Source organism: Cheilinus undulatus, linkage group 17 (genome assembly GCF_018320785.1).
Source record: "Cheilinus undulatus linkage group 17, ASM1832078v1, whole genome shotgun sequence".
Lineage (NCBI taxonomy): Eukaryota > Metazoa > Chordata > Actinopteri > Labriformes > Labridae > Cheilinus > Cheilinus undulatus.
Window position 1 is genome coordinate 21,214,019 of NC_054881.1, and position 18,168 is coordinate 21,232,186.

Genomic DNA, 18,168 nt, shown 5'->3' on the forward strand with positions numbered 1-18,168 from the left:
ACACATAAAAAGACCCTTACACAGCTGTCTGAGGAGAATTAGAAATGTTCATGAAACCTGCTGCAGTTTTTAGGTTATTTTAGATTAAACTGTTCATTAACAGTTAGTGTTTTATTGTTCGTATAAAATTACTACCATTAAAGACTTGTATCTGACAAAAAAAAACATTTAATCTCCAGTGACACTGTCTCTATCAGTGAAGTCTGACACATGTCTCTGTAGTATTTCGTATGTACACAGATCAGAGCTTTATTAAGAGGAGAGACAGAGAGAGAGGACATACATTTAAGTTGCCACAATAAAGTTGGCTCACAAAAAATAACAATAATGACAAAATCCCTCTGCCAGTCAGGCATTTCAACAGGCATCCCAGATAGTTGCAGTCAACCATATACTAGGTTTTAACCTAGTTTTGTTTCTGTTTTAATAATCTTACCTAAAAATTAACCAACCTATCTTTATGACAGGAAAAACAGACTGTTGGCTTTTACAAGCTTTGACTAAAGTTAAACTCCACAGCAGGTCAATGCTGCAGTTTGCTGGTCATTACTAAATATCAGTTCTTCTTTGCTGCTCTAAAGTCAGAGCTACTAATGGTGGTGCTCTAAAATAGCAGCTATTAATGGTAGTAAAAACAAGTGTTATAAATAAAAGTGCAAGATCAAAGCTTTGTCTCGTGTCTAGTCGATAGACCACATTTAACGCTACACTGTCGACATTTTCATGCTGGTATCAGTGCAGGAAAATATCTGGTCAGAAAAACGGCTTCAAAAAATGTTTGATAGAAATAAACAAATTGTAAATAATTTTATTCTATAGAGAGCTATGCCCTTGAATAAGAATGAGCTCATTTATAAATCCTACAATCCACCCAATGACCAAAAAAACCCTATTTTCTATCTAATGTATTTTTCTCATTACACCCTAATGAGTCTTCATCATTGAGCTCACTAGAGAGGGTAGTGGGCATCAATTTGACATTGTTGTATAATTTAGCACAAATCAGACAGGCTGCACCAGAAGCCTACATATATAAACAGACAAAGTGTTTTTACAGAACATACTTCAACAGTACTGTTATGTAGCTCTCCTTCAGCCTTTAGACACTTCATTACTGAGTGATATCTGATGTTAATTCCCACTGTAATAAAGCTTTGTTAAGGTAAGAGAGCACAACACAGACAGGGCTTCCTTTATGCATTAGTGATGTGTTTTAGGCATTTTAAACCATGTGACTCCTCCTTAGTAAGGTCAACACTACGTAATAACAATACACCTTCATCGATGACCTGCTACTGGAACTTGCTGTCAGCTTGGATGTAGCTGTAGAAAAGTTACAGTTTTATCCTAACTGCCCTGTGTTCATTTTTAAAACAAGCGGAAAGAGTTACACTGAAGCTTGCCCTTGCACAGAAGATGAACGTCTCCCGAGCGGCCTTGACATCAATTTCACATGAAGCTCCGCCATTCACGATCTAAGGCAGGGGTGGCCTGTTCAAGACTAGCACATGTGTACTACATCATTTGTCACTCTGATAGCCTGTCATGAATGTGACGGACAGAACTTTCCTCCAATCACTTTCTGAAGATTTTCTGAAGAGTCCTGCCCTTCCCAAATGGTTTCTATGGGAGCATTCCCAGATAAGTGTGAAATATATATTCAGTCAATCTGGCATGTCAGGTTAGCTGCTGGCAGGGCTTTATGTTTTTAACTTTAAGGGCCCTTCAAATCTCAACCCACACACATTAGGGACAGCACAATTAAACACCCCAAACACTAATCACTCTGCTAGAACACACAACTGAGTCCGGCAATTCAGCAGGCATCCCAGATAATTGTGGTCAGCCATATACTAGGTTTTAACCTAGTTTTGTTAGATTATTAAAACAGAAACAAAACTAGGTTAAAACCTAGTATATGGTTGACTGCAACTATCTGGGATGCCTGTTGAAATTCCTAACTGGCAGAGTGATTTTGTCATTATTGTTATTTTTTGAGCCAAATTTATTGTGGCAACTTAAATGTATAGCTACATGCTGTCCTCTCTCTCTGTCTCTCCTCTTAATAAAGCTCTTATCTGTGTACATATGACAACACTACAGAGACATGTGTCATAAGACAAGCAAACACAGCTCTGTTATGGTAGGGCTTTGGAAGTAGGGTCACTCACTCAGTAACTCAGTCAGTATACGGACAGAGGGCTGACCTCAGCCAAAAATACTGATGTTGCAGAAGAAAATCAGGCACAGATGAGGCAGTTTTCTTTGTACAGTCCTACATTTGAGAGCCTTATCAAATGACTTTTAACTGGAACCGATCAATAATGGAATACCTGTGATTTTAGCACAGAATCATCACATTATTGATGGTCATTTAAAGGAGACATTCCTATAAACTATGGCTATCCACCTACAATTTTCAGTTTAGTTTCTCATAAATCTAATACAATATGTTTTTGAGATCTTTTGCCCCCCCCCCAAGGAGTCCCCAGACCCCAGCTTGGGAACCAATGGTCGAGACAACCAATCCAATCTAAATGACGCATCCCAGACCATCTCTATTTGCAGTCTGAGCTATCAAACTGTTTTCATTACGCATTGAGGTGCAAAGATTAAGGATTACCACTTAGCATCCGAATACTCAAATCAGATGTAAACCCTGCTAATGCATTGTATGGGATGACAGTCAGTCATGCCACACAGAGACATGCCGCACAACACTGTGCCCCCCCAGCAGTGGCACAGAGGAGGGATCAATTCTTCCCCTAGGACACCTCTGAGATGTTCACAGTAAAGGTGAGCCTATAGTTTATCACAGAGACAGACGCCTGGTTGATGCATCATTTTGATCCAATGACTGAAAAATAATCACAATGCCTCTAGTCAAGCTGCATGATGCCATTTACTGGATCAACTTTGTTTTGATCAATATCCTAATGCAACTATAGCCATCAAAAGAGCATTAGCTGTAAATTCTTCAGGTGCACAAAATGCACAAAATCCCATTATGCCAACTGTTCACTGGACTGTGAGCAAGACTAAAACAGCTGCAACAAGTGCTTTCCACTCACTATCCACCAAATATGTCTATATTTTCATGGAGCCATAAAAGGTGTCAGAGACCATGGTGAATCTGTGCAGAAGGGATCTGTTTGTATGTACAGATACTCACCTGAAGCTGCCATAGACAATGAGAAGGATGGAGATGAGGAAGGTGGACACCTGGCTGGAGTCAACTAGGGAGTACGCCCTGTAAAGACAGAAAGAGAGAGATGTAGACATGAGCACAATAGTCTCTTTAATAAAACCAGAAAAAAAAATTTGCATATTATCTTTTGTGTTTTACTTAAAACAAAAGATCCCCGTTTCTGCTGCTAAACCAAAAAACAGTTTCTATAACAACTGTCTTCTTACCAACATCACACTCATTAGCTGCAACAATTAACACTGTTTACCATCCTGCTAAAACCACAGGTTCTGCCTTCTCTAAAATACTCTAACTATACTACGAGCATTTCAACTGTGAGTTAAACAGATGTTTCCTCTTTTTTTGGTTCTTTTTATTGTAATTTGTTCCAGTCAGCTCATTCAGATCTGATATATTTCCTCCAAAAAAGCCAGTTTTATCTCAGACCACAGTGCTGATTCATGACACGTGTGATTTGAGTTCGGTTCATATTTGATGTGATTCCTAAGCCTTTCTGTTATCTATCAGGTCAGTATGTAGTTAAATTTTTGAGAAGCTTCTCTGATCATTTTTGAAAGAGAAAAATTATCCCTTCAGCCATGATATTTTCCCATGTGAGACAGCGGAGGGTTGTACCACAGCCACAATGCTGTTCTTGTATGCTGTTGTACATTAACTGGACTACATTTGTTATTTTTGAAACAGTACCAAAGTCTTTACTAGCAACAAGTTTCAACAGAGTGGAACCCTAAAATTAAATATTCAAATACACAAAGGAAACAATCAGTATGGGGATGTTGTGATCTAAAACTGCTGTCAGGACTGTGTCTGAAACTGACTTAACCATCTGGATCAGGCTGCGATAAAGCTGATCCGTGCAAATCAATAACTGGTATTTGTTAACATCAACCTGTGTGTCGTGTCAGCAGCACTGCATTTTGGTCAAATGATGAAAGAGGGAAGTAACCTAGCCTCAAGGTGGATGCTCAAAAGCAAAGAAAGCAGAGATCTGACAAAATAAAGCTTTAGGCTGCTTACACTTAAGAGAGAGAGCATATGGATTTTCACTGGAAAACCCTTTGGATGAAAAACTGGTAATGGATCGGTTAGGGCTGGTCATTATGGCTTACAATAAAGTCGGATTTTTTTCAACAGCAACCAATTGTGAACCAATTCACAGTTTTAAGAAATTTTTCTTTCCCAATTTAAATCAAATTCCAAAGAAAAACAGAAAACTGGCTGTGCTATAAAGGGAGGGTGCAACCAGTGTTTATTGCAGGGGGATATTTTAAATTAAGTCATAATCTTAGGCTTTAGAATCGCCTTTTAGTTTAAGTCATATTTTAGTCATTTTTAACCCTATCCCTTTTAGTTGACAAAAACTCAAAAATACTTCAGCCCAGTTTAAGTCTTTAAATATTAGTCTTCACTTTAAGTCAAGGAATTTTTTTCTTCAAATTTATCTAAACAGCCAAATTATGATAATAATTCAAATATAAAATGCTCATTGTACCATAAATACTTTAATTGAATAACAATATACTAATTACAATACTGGAAAATTATTGGGTGTAAGCAACCTTTGCAGTGTGCTGAGGCAAAGCACACAAAATCATGTCGATCCTTTTAGGACTGTTATTTATCATGTAAAATAAGAAAAAGAAAAAACAGGACATTATATGTTAAAGATTATGCTTTCTTGCAGTTGGTGACACATTATATACATTAAAATGTGTAAAAAAGACAGGCCCTAATCATTTGAGATTTGATGCAAATCACAAGTTTTATGCATGAGTATCAGTAACTTTCTGTGAAACAGCGGGATCAGAAATGCACACCAATAAAAAAATGGCCCAATTGTGTCACTTCCTGTTACCAGTTAGTGTGTTACATCAAAACAATGAAATTAACCTTTGAATTTGTAGAGTGGTAGACCTTGACCCTACATGTGAAATCTAAAGGCAATCAGATGTTTGGTATGAAAGTGGCACATACTTCCTGTCAATTTGGGGAGACACTGAAATGTTTGCCATCGTCAGTGAAGCATCCTTCAATGAAAAATATCTGTTGTGGAAAATTATTGAGGCCTTTATTTCAAAATCAGAGCTCAACTAGGTTAAGCACAATAAGAGAAATGAAGATATGGCCCCTTTGTGTCACTTCCTGTTGCCAGTAGGGAGCTCTACGATGAGGTGTTTGCAATTGGGTGTTTTCAGCCACACAGCAAAAAAGTAGCAGCACTAGCTCTCAGCACTGGTATAGTACAGCTGTGCCTGACATACTAACGTACTGTTTATGGAGCAGATCGACATTCAGCCCATCTTATTTTTATGTTTTTTAAGATTTATTTTTGGCTTTATATGCCTTTATTGATAGAGGAGGAAAGTGGGCAACATCGGAAACAGGGATGAGAGAGAAGGGGAGAGACATGCGGGAAAATGCCACAAGCCGGATTTTAACCCAAGGCCGACTGGGACATGGGTCACACCCTGACCCTCTAGGCCATCTGCGTCCCAAGCTTTTTATCAAAGTAAGCAAACTTTGGATTTTACTATCTCCTGAGCATGAGGAAGCCTGACCCAACATATTCAGTTTGGTCTACAAAATGAAAGTAAAGTACTTTAGGAATGAGTCCAAAAGCCTGAGCTCACATCATCATACACCACCACCTGGGGTTACAAAAAGCGGAAAAACAGCCAACAACAGCTGATCATCACTTTAAAGATCTGAAAGCAAATCCTGAAGAAACAATTACAATAACAAGATCCATCGACTGTTTGATTTTAAAGACCTGTGATCCTACAGTATTGGACTTTAGATATGTGATTGCTTCATTTTCCACTGGCAAGTCTCTCAACCATTTAGTAGGCTTAAGCCCATAAACTGTATTCATATTGAAATGTTGTACAATTTAAGCATAAATAACTGTCATTTTGTATGAGATTAGCCTCTATTTAAATTATTGCAATCAGACAACACAAACATTACATCTATAATCATTATTTATATCCTTGGTTTTCAACTGGTGGGCCCTGAAGACACTTTAAGTGAGTCTTGGATGTGTGCCTGGACAAAAATATGTGACAAAAACCTGTGATGTGCTTTTTGTTGAAGGATTTGCGTCCCCTTACTTGTTCTATCTTTTGTTCAATCTCAAGTCCAAAACGTCCCACTTCTCCTTTAAACATTTAGCTATGTATCAAGAAACTGGGTCAAAATTCGTTATTAAGGTAGTGGTGGTGGATCGTGGCACCAGACCAGTTGAGAACCACTGGTCTATCACACTTTTTATGGTGCTTTTCATGTCAATTGATTTGCAGCCTCTTAGCACAATAGACTGGAGTAGATCCTGAAAAAGCATTTCTTTATAACAAACAGGGAGTGTACAGTTAAAAGGAATTCGTTTAAATTGGATTGAATCAAACCCCCTGAAATAAAAGGGGATCATGAAATACTGACAGACTCACACCTCGGATGGGTAAAATCTCCTGCTGTGACAGACATGTTTGAAAGGGGCAATAGGACTGATTCTAAGCACAAACCTTGATTCATCTGGTTTCAAAAGCAGTGCATAAAAAAGCAACACAGGATTTGTTCACCTCCACTGCTGGAAGTATTCCTCAGTCATTTTCCTACTGAATTCTTCCAGTCTGTAATCAAACTCAGAGCATAAAATCAGCCAGAAACCACCATCCTTTGAATAATAACAAAAAAAGGAGACAAGTATGCCACTGCAATTTTGAGTCAGTCATTCCAGATGCAGCACTCTGATCGTCTCACGTTGGTTGTGGCAGTTACCAGCTCTTTGAATCTCTGCAGCACACGACTCCCATCTCTACCTCTGGAGAGTAAAGCAAAAGTTCTGCGACAACAAGAAATGATGTGAAGGGTGCAGCAAATTTTGTGCTATAAACTAGGATTGAGAACTACAGCAGCATTTACAGCAAGCATAGCAGTAAATTTAATTCATATTATGGCACACTGAGCCCCCTCTAAGGGGAATCTGATGTGTATTGTTGAATTTAACTCTTGATAATACTGAGATTTTTTTATTGTAGTGGAACAAGGCTAAAATATCTGTTATGTTTTAAAAACATATCCAATCACCACACAACACATGGAGCCTGCTGCAAGAAGAAAATGCTGCTTTTATGCACCGAGCTGAACATGCTCTGCTCCCCTGGGATCACTGCGCCTCATAATTACAGACAACAAGAGCAGCCAAGAAAAGAAAGCGAAAGAACTCAATAGTAAAAAAATAAGAATTGCAAATTTTGTTGCATTTTTAAAAAAAAAAAGGAACAAGGAAAAACGAAAAATCGATTATGAAAATCAATAACGCAAATGTAATCTATTTGGTTCAAGGTCTATTGGAAAGCATGTGCAGAGGATGGAGGTCTCTAGCTCTGCTGAGGTCTTTTACATTTTGATCAGAAATTCTGGAGCCAATACCTTGCCTTCAGAAGAACAAAAAACAAACAGAAGACTTGTACTATTAGGGCAAACTTATTCAAATGTACTCATATTTTTTCTTGTAAAGCTTTTTCATCATATGGCTTTGGTATCTAACTTAGTGCTTTATAGTAGATTCATAAGGGTTAATTCATTACTCAAAACTATTTTAGATAATTTCAAACATTACTAAAAAAAAAAATATATATATATATATATATATATATATATATATATATATATATATATATATATATATATATATATAAAGCCAGCTCTACCCTGAGTATGGACCTTATCATCTGGTGACTATAAAGAGTCCCCAAATGTAAACTGAACAGTTTTAAACAAGACTAGGTTCAAACCTAGTATATGGTTGGGCTGGACAATTAATTGAATTTTGATTGTGATTTCAATTTTGGCTTCTCATGATCATAAAAACATTATAATCAAAGAAAAATGATTAATGTGTGATTCAAAGAGTATTTTTGGGTTGTGTTTTTGGCTGTTATTAGTGTTTTTTGCATGTTACTAATTTTGCAAGTTTTACAGGAGTGCATGTAGATTGGATATTTATTTTTATTTATTGGTTTTTATTGCTAAAATATATTGTTATTATTTTACTTGTTACTAATTTATTTTTGGTTGTTTTTTTAAGTTGTGGTTCAATAAATACTCAAATTTTCAGCTGATGCGCTGGTCCTCCGTGGTCAGAGAGGAGCTTTAAGAGGAGAAAGTGCTGCTGTTTATCCTCCAGTATTCTGAAACTTTTGCCCTCAACAGATGGAAGCCTGAAGTCTACACTACCGACATGTTAGCGTGTATTTCAGCGTAGGTGAAACCTAATATTGCTGAACTGAAACAGTTTTGTAAAGAGGAATGGTCCAAAATTCATCCTGACCGTTGTGCAGGTCTGATCTGCAACTACAGGAAACGTTTGGTTGAGGTTATTAGTGCCAAAGGAGGGTCAACCAGTCATAAGCCTAGGGGTTCGCATACTTTTTCCACCCTGCACTGTGAATTTTTACATGTTTTGTTCAATAAAAACATGAAAACATATCATTTTTTGTGCGGTATTAGTTTAAGCAGATGGTGTCTGTCATTGTTGTGACTTAGATAAAGATCAGAACACATTTTATGGCCAATTTATGCAGAAATCCAAGAAATCCCAAAGGGGTTAACATACTTTTTCTTGCAACTTTACATTTACAAACTTCTATTTCTGCAACATCTCTATAGCCATAGGCTGTAAGAAGTAGTAAAGTGAGGTGAAATACTACAAGCAATCATTTTTGTATTATTTAAACAGATTCTTGATAAAGTGGGGTCAGTTTTTGTAAGATACAGAGCTGAGCTGAAACTGAGCTGTTGCCTGTCCCATATCACTCTGTTACCCTTCCCACCACTCTAACTGGTTGTATGAACTATCAGTTGCTCCATTCAGCTTCCCATGTGCACAACAACTTAACAGATAGGTTGAAAGGGTACATATTATGCAAAAATCACCTTTTCAGGCTTTTCTAACAAAAATATGTGCCCCTGACCTGTCCACAATCACTTCAAATACCAGAAAAATCCATTCCCTTCCAACCTCTCTTTCTCCACCTTTTAGAAAATGTGTGCTAAAACAAGCAGTCCCCAGGTTTGTTTGGCCCTCCCCACTTGGAACAAAGTTCCACACTCTACCCTACTGACTTCTGTCTGGGAGATTGATGGTTCGAATCCCAGTCAGGTCCCAAACTTTGGATAAAACTTTCTCTAATTTTGTAACATCAGAAGTGCCACATCCATTTCCTGTGAGGGGTGTGGTCAGGAGCAGAGTCAGACAGCTAATTACCATTTAAAGCCACAGACACAGAAACAGCTTGTTCTGATAAGGGCTTAAACAAAGGGGTTTTTAGACATGCAAAAATAAAAAACTGGAGTGTTTTTTCAGCAACAAACTTCACAGGCACATTGGGGGCCTCTGAGAACAATATACACATGTCTTAAAAGGGTAAAATATGTCCCCTTTAAATCAGTGACAGCGGTGTTGTAGAATAAATTATACCGGGGTCGGTATGAATACTGGTTTACTGTTCACTATCAAGTGCAATACAAACATTAAAATTATTATCTGGAGTTAAAAACATCAGAACACATTTCATCTGTGGACAACTGGGAATTGTCTTTATTTCATTAATCAGTGTATTAGTTCCCTTCACATTGGTTAAGCCAGAATTCTGAATACATCTGGAAGAATCACATCTCTGGTTAGCTGTGTAACACAGTACACTGAAAGCTACTAAAATCCTGTCCTGAAGCATCAGTCGTATGTAAAACAACTTGGCAGGAATGGCGGACATGCAGCTGCAAATATTGTTGAACAAAACTGTAAGTTGGCAGAATCAATCCTTTCTTTACTATCTATTACAGAATGGCAGAACAATATTTTATTCCTTTATTCAACCTTTTTTTAAGTCTGGAAAATCATAGGGGTTTCCCTCATTTACAATGAAGCTGAGATACAATACAGCACAAATGAAGTAAACCAACAAAGGATGATCCTAAGTAAAACAAATACACAATGTGGTTTAAGAATAGACTAAATCTTAAATTATCCAGAGAAACAAGAGTGTCAGTCTTGAGACTGTTGCAAATTTTTCAACATTTTTGGAGCATAAAAGTTAAAAGCAGACTTACAGCAGAATATATTGTTTCACAATCAGGACTGTGATGTGTGCAGGCACAATGTTCACATCACAGGATGTATGTTAGAAACATGATCTGGAGCACATCCTGCTGCTATTTGTTAGATTAAAACCATAAGCTTTCTTGTTCTCTAGAGCAGTGGTCCTCAACTGGTCCAGCCATAGGACACACCACCTACTGTAATGTGAAGTAGGGACCAAAACGTCTGATTTTTATTAAATCAATTCTACAAAAATTTGGAAATTTGGACCTTGGAAGGTACACAACAAAATGCTGAACACAGAGACTGGCTAGTGACAAGACATTTACAAATTATCATATGAAAACTACATTAACAGGATAAATAAGTGAAAATCTCAAGAAAACAATGAGAATTTACTAACTTTCCTGCAAAATAAACAGTGTGGAAAGATGTCTGCCAAGGGCAGGGAGATGTTTTGCCTGTTTTTTTATTTCCTGAAACCAGTTCGCGACCCACTGAAAACAGCCCCGTGACCCACTTTAAGGTCCTGACCCACCAGTTGAGAAACACTGCTCTAGAGCCTTCTAACCTTGCAAAGCAGAACAGGCAGATCCATCTTACAAACTTTGTGAAATAATTGTGTCCAGTCTGAAAATTAACCTGACCAATCAGCTTCATTTGAGGAGAACGAGGTGTTAGCTACAGGCGGGCTTTAGTTGTACTGAGAAAGCCACTAGCAATGGCTGCTGCCAGTATAGCAAACAGCTCAGATGTAGCATTTGTAGCATCATTTTTTTCAGAACTGGGACACATTTCTTCGTTAAAACAAGAGAAAACAGTAACACTGAATGCTTCTCCTGGTGAAGACGTTTTTGCACTTCTCCCTACTGGCCTCGGCATGAGTTTTATTCACCAACAAGCTCCACTGTTCACAAACTATGTAAGATCTCGTCAAATCAGATTACTACCAGAGCTGTGCATGCCTACTACCTCATTTTGTCTTGTCACTCACTCTGACTGGCCCATAATGAATGTGACAGACAGAACCTTCATCCAATTACCTTCAGAGAATTTTTTAATGTCCTGCCCTTCCCAAACACTTCATCTAGGTTTCCAAGATGAATGTGAAATAAACCCTATGCAATGGATACATGGCAGTCTATCTGGCCTGACCTGACCAGAGTCCTTTACAGCTGTAGCTGTACACTGCAGCATGTGAAAGTTGCAACAGCTCAAAACAGTGAGCTTTCCTTTAATTAGAAGTTACACGCCAGGGTAGGGGTGCACGATAAGACGATCTCAGATCGTGAAGTAATAGAATGTACTGGCAATCTACTTAATCTGTTTTATCGTAGGATCGGCTCTATTACTTCTCGCTCTCATCACAGCCTTATTCAGAGCAGTAAATCAACGTATTCACAACCTTTTTAAAATAAAAATCAAAATTGCGTTCAAACAACATACAGTCACTACTTAACTGCATGACCACATGTCTCAAAAATTCATCAAATTTAATGTCATATTTATATTTTCTTTTTTAGGCAGTCTGTAAACAAGGCTGAAGTAAATGTGATGTTAAATTGCATACTGTATGAACAGGCTACTTGTTTAACGCTTCAGCTGCAGGAATTCTTTGTAAAGACCATATACTTTAAAATGCAAATCAATGTGTCAAAATGTGCTTAATAAACAGTAAAGTAGATTTAAAACACAGACGAAGACACATAATATTTCTAAAGTGGTGCAGAAAATTTAGAAGTTGGTTCCAGAAGACAGAATAGATCAGAATGCAGGAAAATAAATGTTTGGAACTTTAATATGTTGTGAGATAAGACCTCTACATATATACATACACACACACACACACACATATAATGCATTGACCAACAGGATGGTGCAGAAGAAATCGATAAAAATCAGAGAAAAGGTTGTTTTTTCTGGTCACTAACTTGCAAATTTGTCTTAGAAATTTAATGAAAAAAAAATTGTGATAAAATCAAGATCATCATCTGGCCATAAAAAAATCGTGATATGATTTTTTTTCCATATCGCCCACCCCTACTCCAGGGGCTGATCAAGTGGACTAAATTAAACTTTGATCATCTTTAGAAATGAGTGGTGATGTTTAGAAAACAAATTAACAAGCAACAAGTTTATTTGGAGATAAGAAGTGTCGCTCCACCTGTTCTCTCTTCCTGCAATGCGTGTGCGTCAGAGTTGCTGTCAGAGGAAGTAGGAGGAGGTTTAGATCTACATCCATCCATTATCTACACCACTTATCCCATTCATCATTGCTGGGGTTGGAGCAGATCCCAGCTATTATTGAGTGAGAGGCGGGGTATTCCCTGGACTGGATGCCGGTCAATCACAGGGCTGACGTGTAGAGACCAGGTGTATTCTCACTCGCACTAACAGACAATTTAAAGTCATCAATTAACCTCAAGAGCATGTTTTTACACTGTGGGAGGCAGCGGCTGTACTCAGAGAGAACCTATGCATGCACAGGGAAAACATGCAAACTCCTCACAGAAGGCCCCGTCCAGGACTGGGGACTGGGATTTGAGCCAGGAACCTTCTTGCTGTGTGGCAACAGCGCAAACCCCTGCACCACTGTGCATTCCGATTTGGCTTTCAAATCAGAAAATGACCTACAGGTTATTTATTTATTATTTCTTCTTTTCTTTTAAGAAAAAATGGATCGCAGAAAGAAAAACTATTCCAATGCCAGGCTTGTTTTAGCACTATTCAGCTATGTAATACAGTAAAAAATCTACTACAACACACCATTAAGGGTTAGATAAAGTCATAAAACTGAAACTCAAAGAAATAACCAGAGTGCTCAAATGGCTTCATGAATTTCATGTGAAAATCTTCATGCTGCTTGACCTACATCCTGCCAGTGCAATCTGAAGCTCTGCATTGTTGTTTTCTGAGACAGACAAGACAAAATAAAGAGAAGCTGATGAAGGCCATTGTTGTGCTTGTCCTCAGCTCAGGGCTTCTGTTAAAAAGAGACACCAAACACTAAGGCTACAAAAGAGCTCTGTAGAAGTAAAAGCATGAAGTTACTTTTATTCTCAAAGTAAATTAAACAGATTTCTGACTTCTCAGGAAACTAAAGGCAATTTCTGGTCCTATAACACCTGCACAAAGACATTTAGTGTCTAGTTTATGGACCGGCGCCATGTTCAAACACCAACTTGTTCCCATATCAATGCTCTGGGGTCCTGACACATTGGGAGACTTAACATGCAACCTTACAATGCCGGTCTTTTTCCTGGTGGAAAAACAAGGCAGGCATTGTAAAGCGCCGTCTTTAGTTGGGAGTTGCATGTTTGACCCTGATCCTGACCTGTCTGTCTCCTGTCAAAGTCTCAGGAATGCAGACAAGAGTTAGAAACCAAACAATAATGCTTACCTTAATAAGGTTATATTCATCCCTGTGAGGAGGCATCTAGTGGATTTAAGACACCAACTTTCATCCCTGTGTTAAAAGCATCCAAAACATCGATCTAACATCAACCAAAGTTTCCTTCAGCCAGATTAAGCTGTAATCAACCAGAGGAAGAGACACTGACTTTGTGGCATTAGTACTGATAATGTAAATAGTCTTTTTTCTTCAGTGGGCTTCCACCATTTTTACTGAGGGGTTAAAAGCCTACAGTAAAATGAGGAAAAATATGTGATTTGAAATAACAGGCTTACTGTGGCTAATGCTAAAAGACTAACATTAATCAATGATCACTCAGCAGCTCTCTGAGCTAACCTGAGAAAAATACTCATGGTTCACTGGATTCAAACGCCATGATCCATTTTCAGCGCAAGGTGGATGATGTTTTAGTGTCTGGTTATCTTCTTTCAGTTAGGAGGGAAAAGCTTATTACTTTCTGAGCCAGATTGAATAATTAAACTGATAGAAGACGACACTGTTAAATTAAATTTAACCTAAAATCAACCAATAAAATATCTTGATTCTTTGGTTTGGTTCAATTCATTTGTCCCACTCTTATATTCTCTCATGATTTTAAAAACAACCCTACAGCCTTTTAATTCAAAGGATTCTTCTCATAGATGTTTGGTTCAGCAAAACTCTCATCTACGCCCACCTGAAAACTTTACTTGTACTGTGAACTGTTGAACTGCTGAATTTGCTGCTCCCTATGGAGTAAATTATTGAGTGGTTGTTGTGTTAAGAATAGTACAACACAAGTCTGAGAGAAAGACACACATCTTTGGTACAAAGAGGATGAAAAGTGGCAGAGAATGTCTTCCAAGTCATGACAGATGCTCCGCACAGGAAACCATAGACTCATGAAAAAACACCCACACGACGGCCCCGTCAACACACGCTGAGTGACTCTTAACAGGATGTGTTACAGTACAAGACTAAAAACCAAAACCATGGAGCGTATTTTACTCTTATAACTGGGTCTGTTTTTTCATCTGCTATCAGGCCTTTCTTCATTTTATTAAAGTTTGATCAAGTGGGCTCTGGGTCATTTTTCTGAAGGAAAAATGTCTCCCAGTCAAAGAAATTTCATCTTTACTTCTTATAGCTTAGGAACGCACAGTGAATATAAATGTCTCTGCAACATGCTTCATCTTGCAGGCTTCATTTATGCTTTTGTTGGCAAAGCCTGGAAACTTAAAGAGAAATGTTTTATAGGGATGTACATCGCTCCTTTGACCTAATAAGATGCAAACTGATGATTGAGGATTATATTTTAGCTTTATGTGACAGAGATAAAAGGAAAACATGTCATTCACAATTCACATGTTTTCTATACGGACAAATCAAGACGACTATATTTTATATTTTGGATCTCCTTCTGCTGAAATTGAGAAAGAGGTTGACCTAAAAATGAAACAGATCAGTGTTTTAAAGATTTTTGTTGGGACACAGAACCTGAAAGCATAACTGTCCTTGTTAAATTGGGACGTATAGTTGCCATACTGGCAACAGGCTGGGGACTTTAATACTGCCACACTGTCCTGCTCCAATGAGATGCTATCTGCCCACTGGGCATATTGACTTTTACAGTTGAGTGAGGAGAGGTCCAACAATTAAAGCTGCCACATTACATGCAAAGGCAACATATAAAACGTAAAAAAAAACACTAATAATATGTTTAACCAAATTCTGAAATCTATTACTTAATGTAGTTGTTAAAATGAGCATGAAAACTGCATAAAAACAGCATTTAAAGAAAAATCCCCCTCCCTCATTGTTTCTCTGTGGTTGAATTTACCATTATAATAAGGCATCGATTGGTCTTGCTTCTTGCTCTGTTGTACATTTTTGGTTAAACTTCATTCTTAAGTGATGTTTCTTTTTGGCACACACTTGTTGGTTAATTGCAATTCACCTAGTGTTGAAATATGGATCCTACATTTACTTTTGTTAAGTTTGTCTTTGTCATTTTGATGGTATTCATTTGATTTATAAATCATATTTGATTTTAGTTCTAATGTGGAAACTGTACATGGCCTCTGCAGTTTCACCAGTGTTTCCACGACTATCACATGACCACACCCCTACTAGGGCTGGGCGATATCTCAAGATTTTAATCTATATCAATATATTTATATACGAGATATGACACAGGACAATATCATTATATTGATATAATTAGTTTTACGTTAAAATACTTAAACGCGAATTGCCATTTCGCCTACTTCTCTTGACTCTGTGTTGCTCTTTTGTCCTTCCCTGCCTCCCTTGCCCTCTGAAACTTCACGAAACTCAAAAACCCATCGCTCCCTCCCCCTCCGAGACCTCACGAAACTCAAGGACACCCCCCACCACCACCACCACCACCACCACCACCACAACAACACAGACAACATGGGGACCGCTAACAAAATGAGTGTAGTCGAAGAGTTAGTCGGTGTGAAGAAAAATAGTCGCTCTATCATTTGGAAATGGTTTTGTTTTAAGACATCAGATGATCAGCAAATTAATGTTTTTTGTAGAGAGTGCCGAAAATAAGTCGCAACTAAAGACTCGAGCATGAAAAATCTCTATTATCATTTGCAGCAGCGGCACAGGGTGCAGTATGAAGAGTGTGGACCAACTTGTGAACCAAAGGCAGGAAGTGGCATAAAGCGTAATGATATACGGATTTATATGTGATTTAATACACTCAAACACATGTCAGTACCTCACTTAGCGTCTGTGTACCCATAGCAACATGTCGTAGTCTGTGCTGATTTATTCGTATCATGTAAAGAACGGCATGCTGGACAGCTCACTGCCTCGCTGGCTGCTCACAATGCCCATGTGCAAAAGCAGAAACCCCAAGACAGCGTAAATTAGGTGTTTTTTCATTGTTTATGTGAAAAAAAAAGACCGGCGGAAGGAGCTGAATTTCTGGTTTCGTCTTCTTCTATGCTGTCTTTTCTTCCTGGTCACGGTTTGTTTGTGACAACAGCGCCACTAACGGGCAGAGGTTGTAGGTGTTAAGACGGTTTGAGCCAAAAGCAATGTGAATGCAAGCCAAACCAAAGGAAAGTGCAACAATGTTGCAATGAGCCCTATGAAAGAAGAGGTAAAAAGAGAGATATCACAAAACCTGTGGTGTGTCAAATTGCCAAAGACACGGTGCCAGAGTTTTTAGTTGTAGTGGGAACATTGTAACCTGCCATAGAGCATCCTTGAAGCCTGATTCTGTTGACAGGCTGGTATTCCTAGCACAGAATCTGTGAAGTGTTGAGCAGCGGGGCCTGGCCTGCCTAAGTCTTTGTTCTCACATATTTCTTGTTTTGTGAGCTTAACACAGAGAGCAGTATTTTTTGCATTGCCCATGTCAGTTTACTTCGTTTATTACAAAAAAATATTTGAATGTTCAGGACTCAGGGGCTGTTCACAAGAGAAAACACTTTTAATAGAAAGAACTACCAATCTTAGAGAAAAGCTGGGTTTTTCAGATGTAGTAAATGTTATTTGTGTTTTGTGTTTTCTGTTTCTACATTTTGCTTATTTGCACAGCTATATGTATTTTGTTTTGCAGAGAAGAAATGTAACTACTTACTGCTTTACTTAACTTATTACTTTAACAATTTACTTTATTTCTTTATTCTTTATTAATTTATATATAGGTCGTTTCTTTTCATGTAATAAATGTACATGTCAACCTATGCAACTGGTTCAATAAAAGACAGTATTCAGTTCATGTGGATCTGACTCAAAACTGAATGTGTTTTTATTCCTTCTTCACGGACAAATATATCACGATATATATTGAATATCGAGATATAGCTGAAATATATCGAGATATACATTTTGGTCCATATCGCCCAGCCCTGACCCCCACCACACCAAATGAAAAGGAATTAATACTTTAATTCATTTAAGTAAGTTTTTAACTCTTTATTTCAACAGAGTGTAACCATTTATTTTGCATCCGGCTGTCCTAAACAATGTCTCTGCTGTGCTCACATGGTCCTACCAAGGTTAAGGTTTTCGTCTTTAATACTAACTGGTAAATATCCCTTTATTTTTCTCCATCTATTGTGGTGACCATATATAAATTTTGGCAGAGGCTATACATAACAGGAGACAGCTGTTTTACCTGCTGAATTGCTGTAGGCTACAGGCGGTATAGAAAAATAAATCAGTCTTCAAAATACTACTTTTTTCTGCCTATGAAAATCCCCTCTCTGGATTATTTATGGATTACTGATTGATATTTTTAGTGGTGGGAGGATCAGTCAATGATGAGCGACTATTATTGAGAAAGCGAGTGTGGTGCACAGCATTGTCTGATTAGCTTTTAGCTGTATTAGCTTATTGATGAAGGAAAGATGATCAAACACCCAAAAGGAAGTTGACTTTTACCCGAGTTAAAGTTTCCCCCATTTCCCAACACCAGATCCT

At 37.9% G+C, this 18,168-nt stretch overlaps 1 protein-coding gene across 3 annotated transcripts in view; it reads right to left on the reverse strand.

Annotated features, from left to right (window-relative positions):
- Window positions 1–18,168, reverse strand: part of sppl3 (signal peptide peptidase 3) — a 183,471-nt gene that overhangs the window by 17,207 nt on the left and 148,096 nt on the right. For all 3 annotated transcript variants that reach the window (XM_041810447.1, XM_041810448.1, XM_041810446.1), the window contains one exon: window positions 3,173–3,250. In XM_041810447.1, the coding sequence (XP_041666381.1) occupies window positions 3,173–3,250 (78 nt within the window). The remainder of the gene's footprint in view (window positions 1–3,172; window positions 3,251–18,168) is intronic.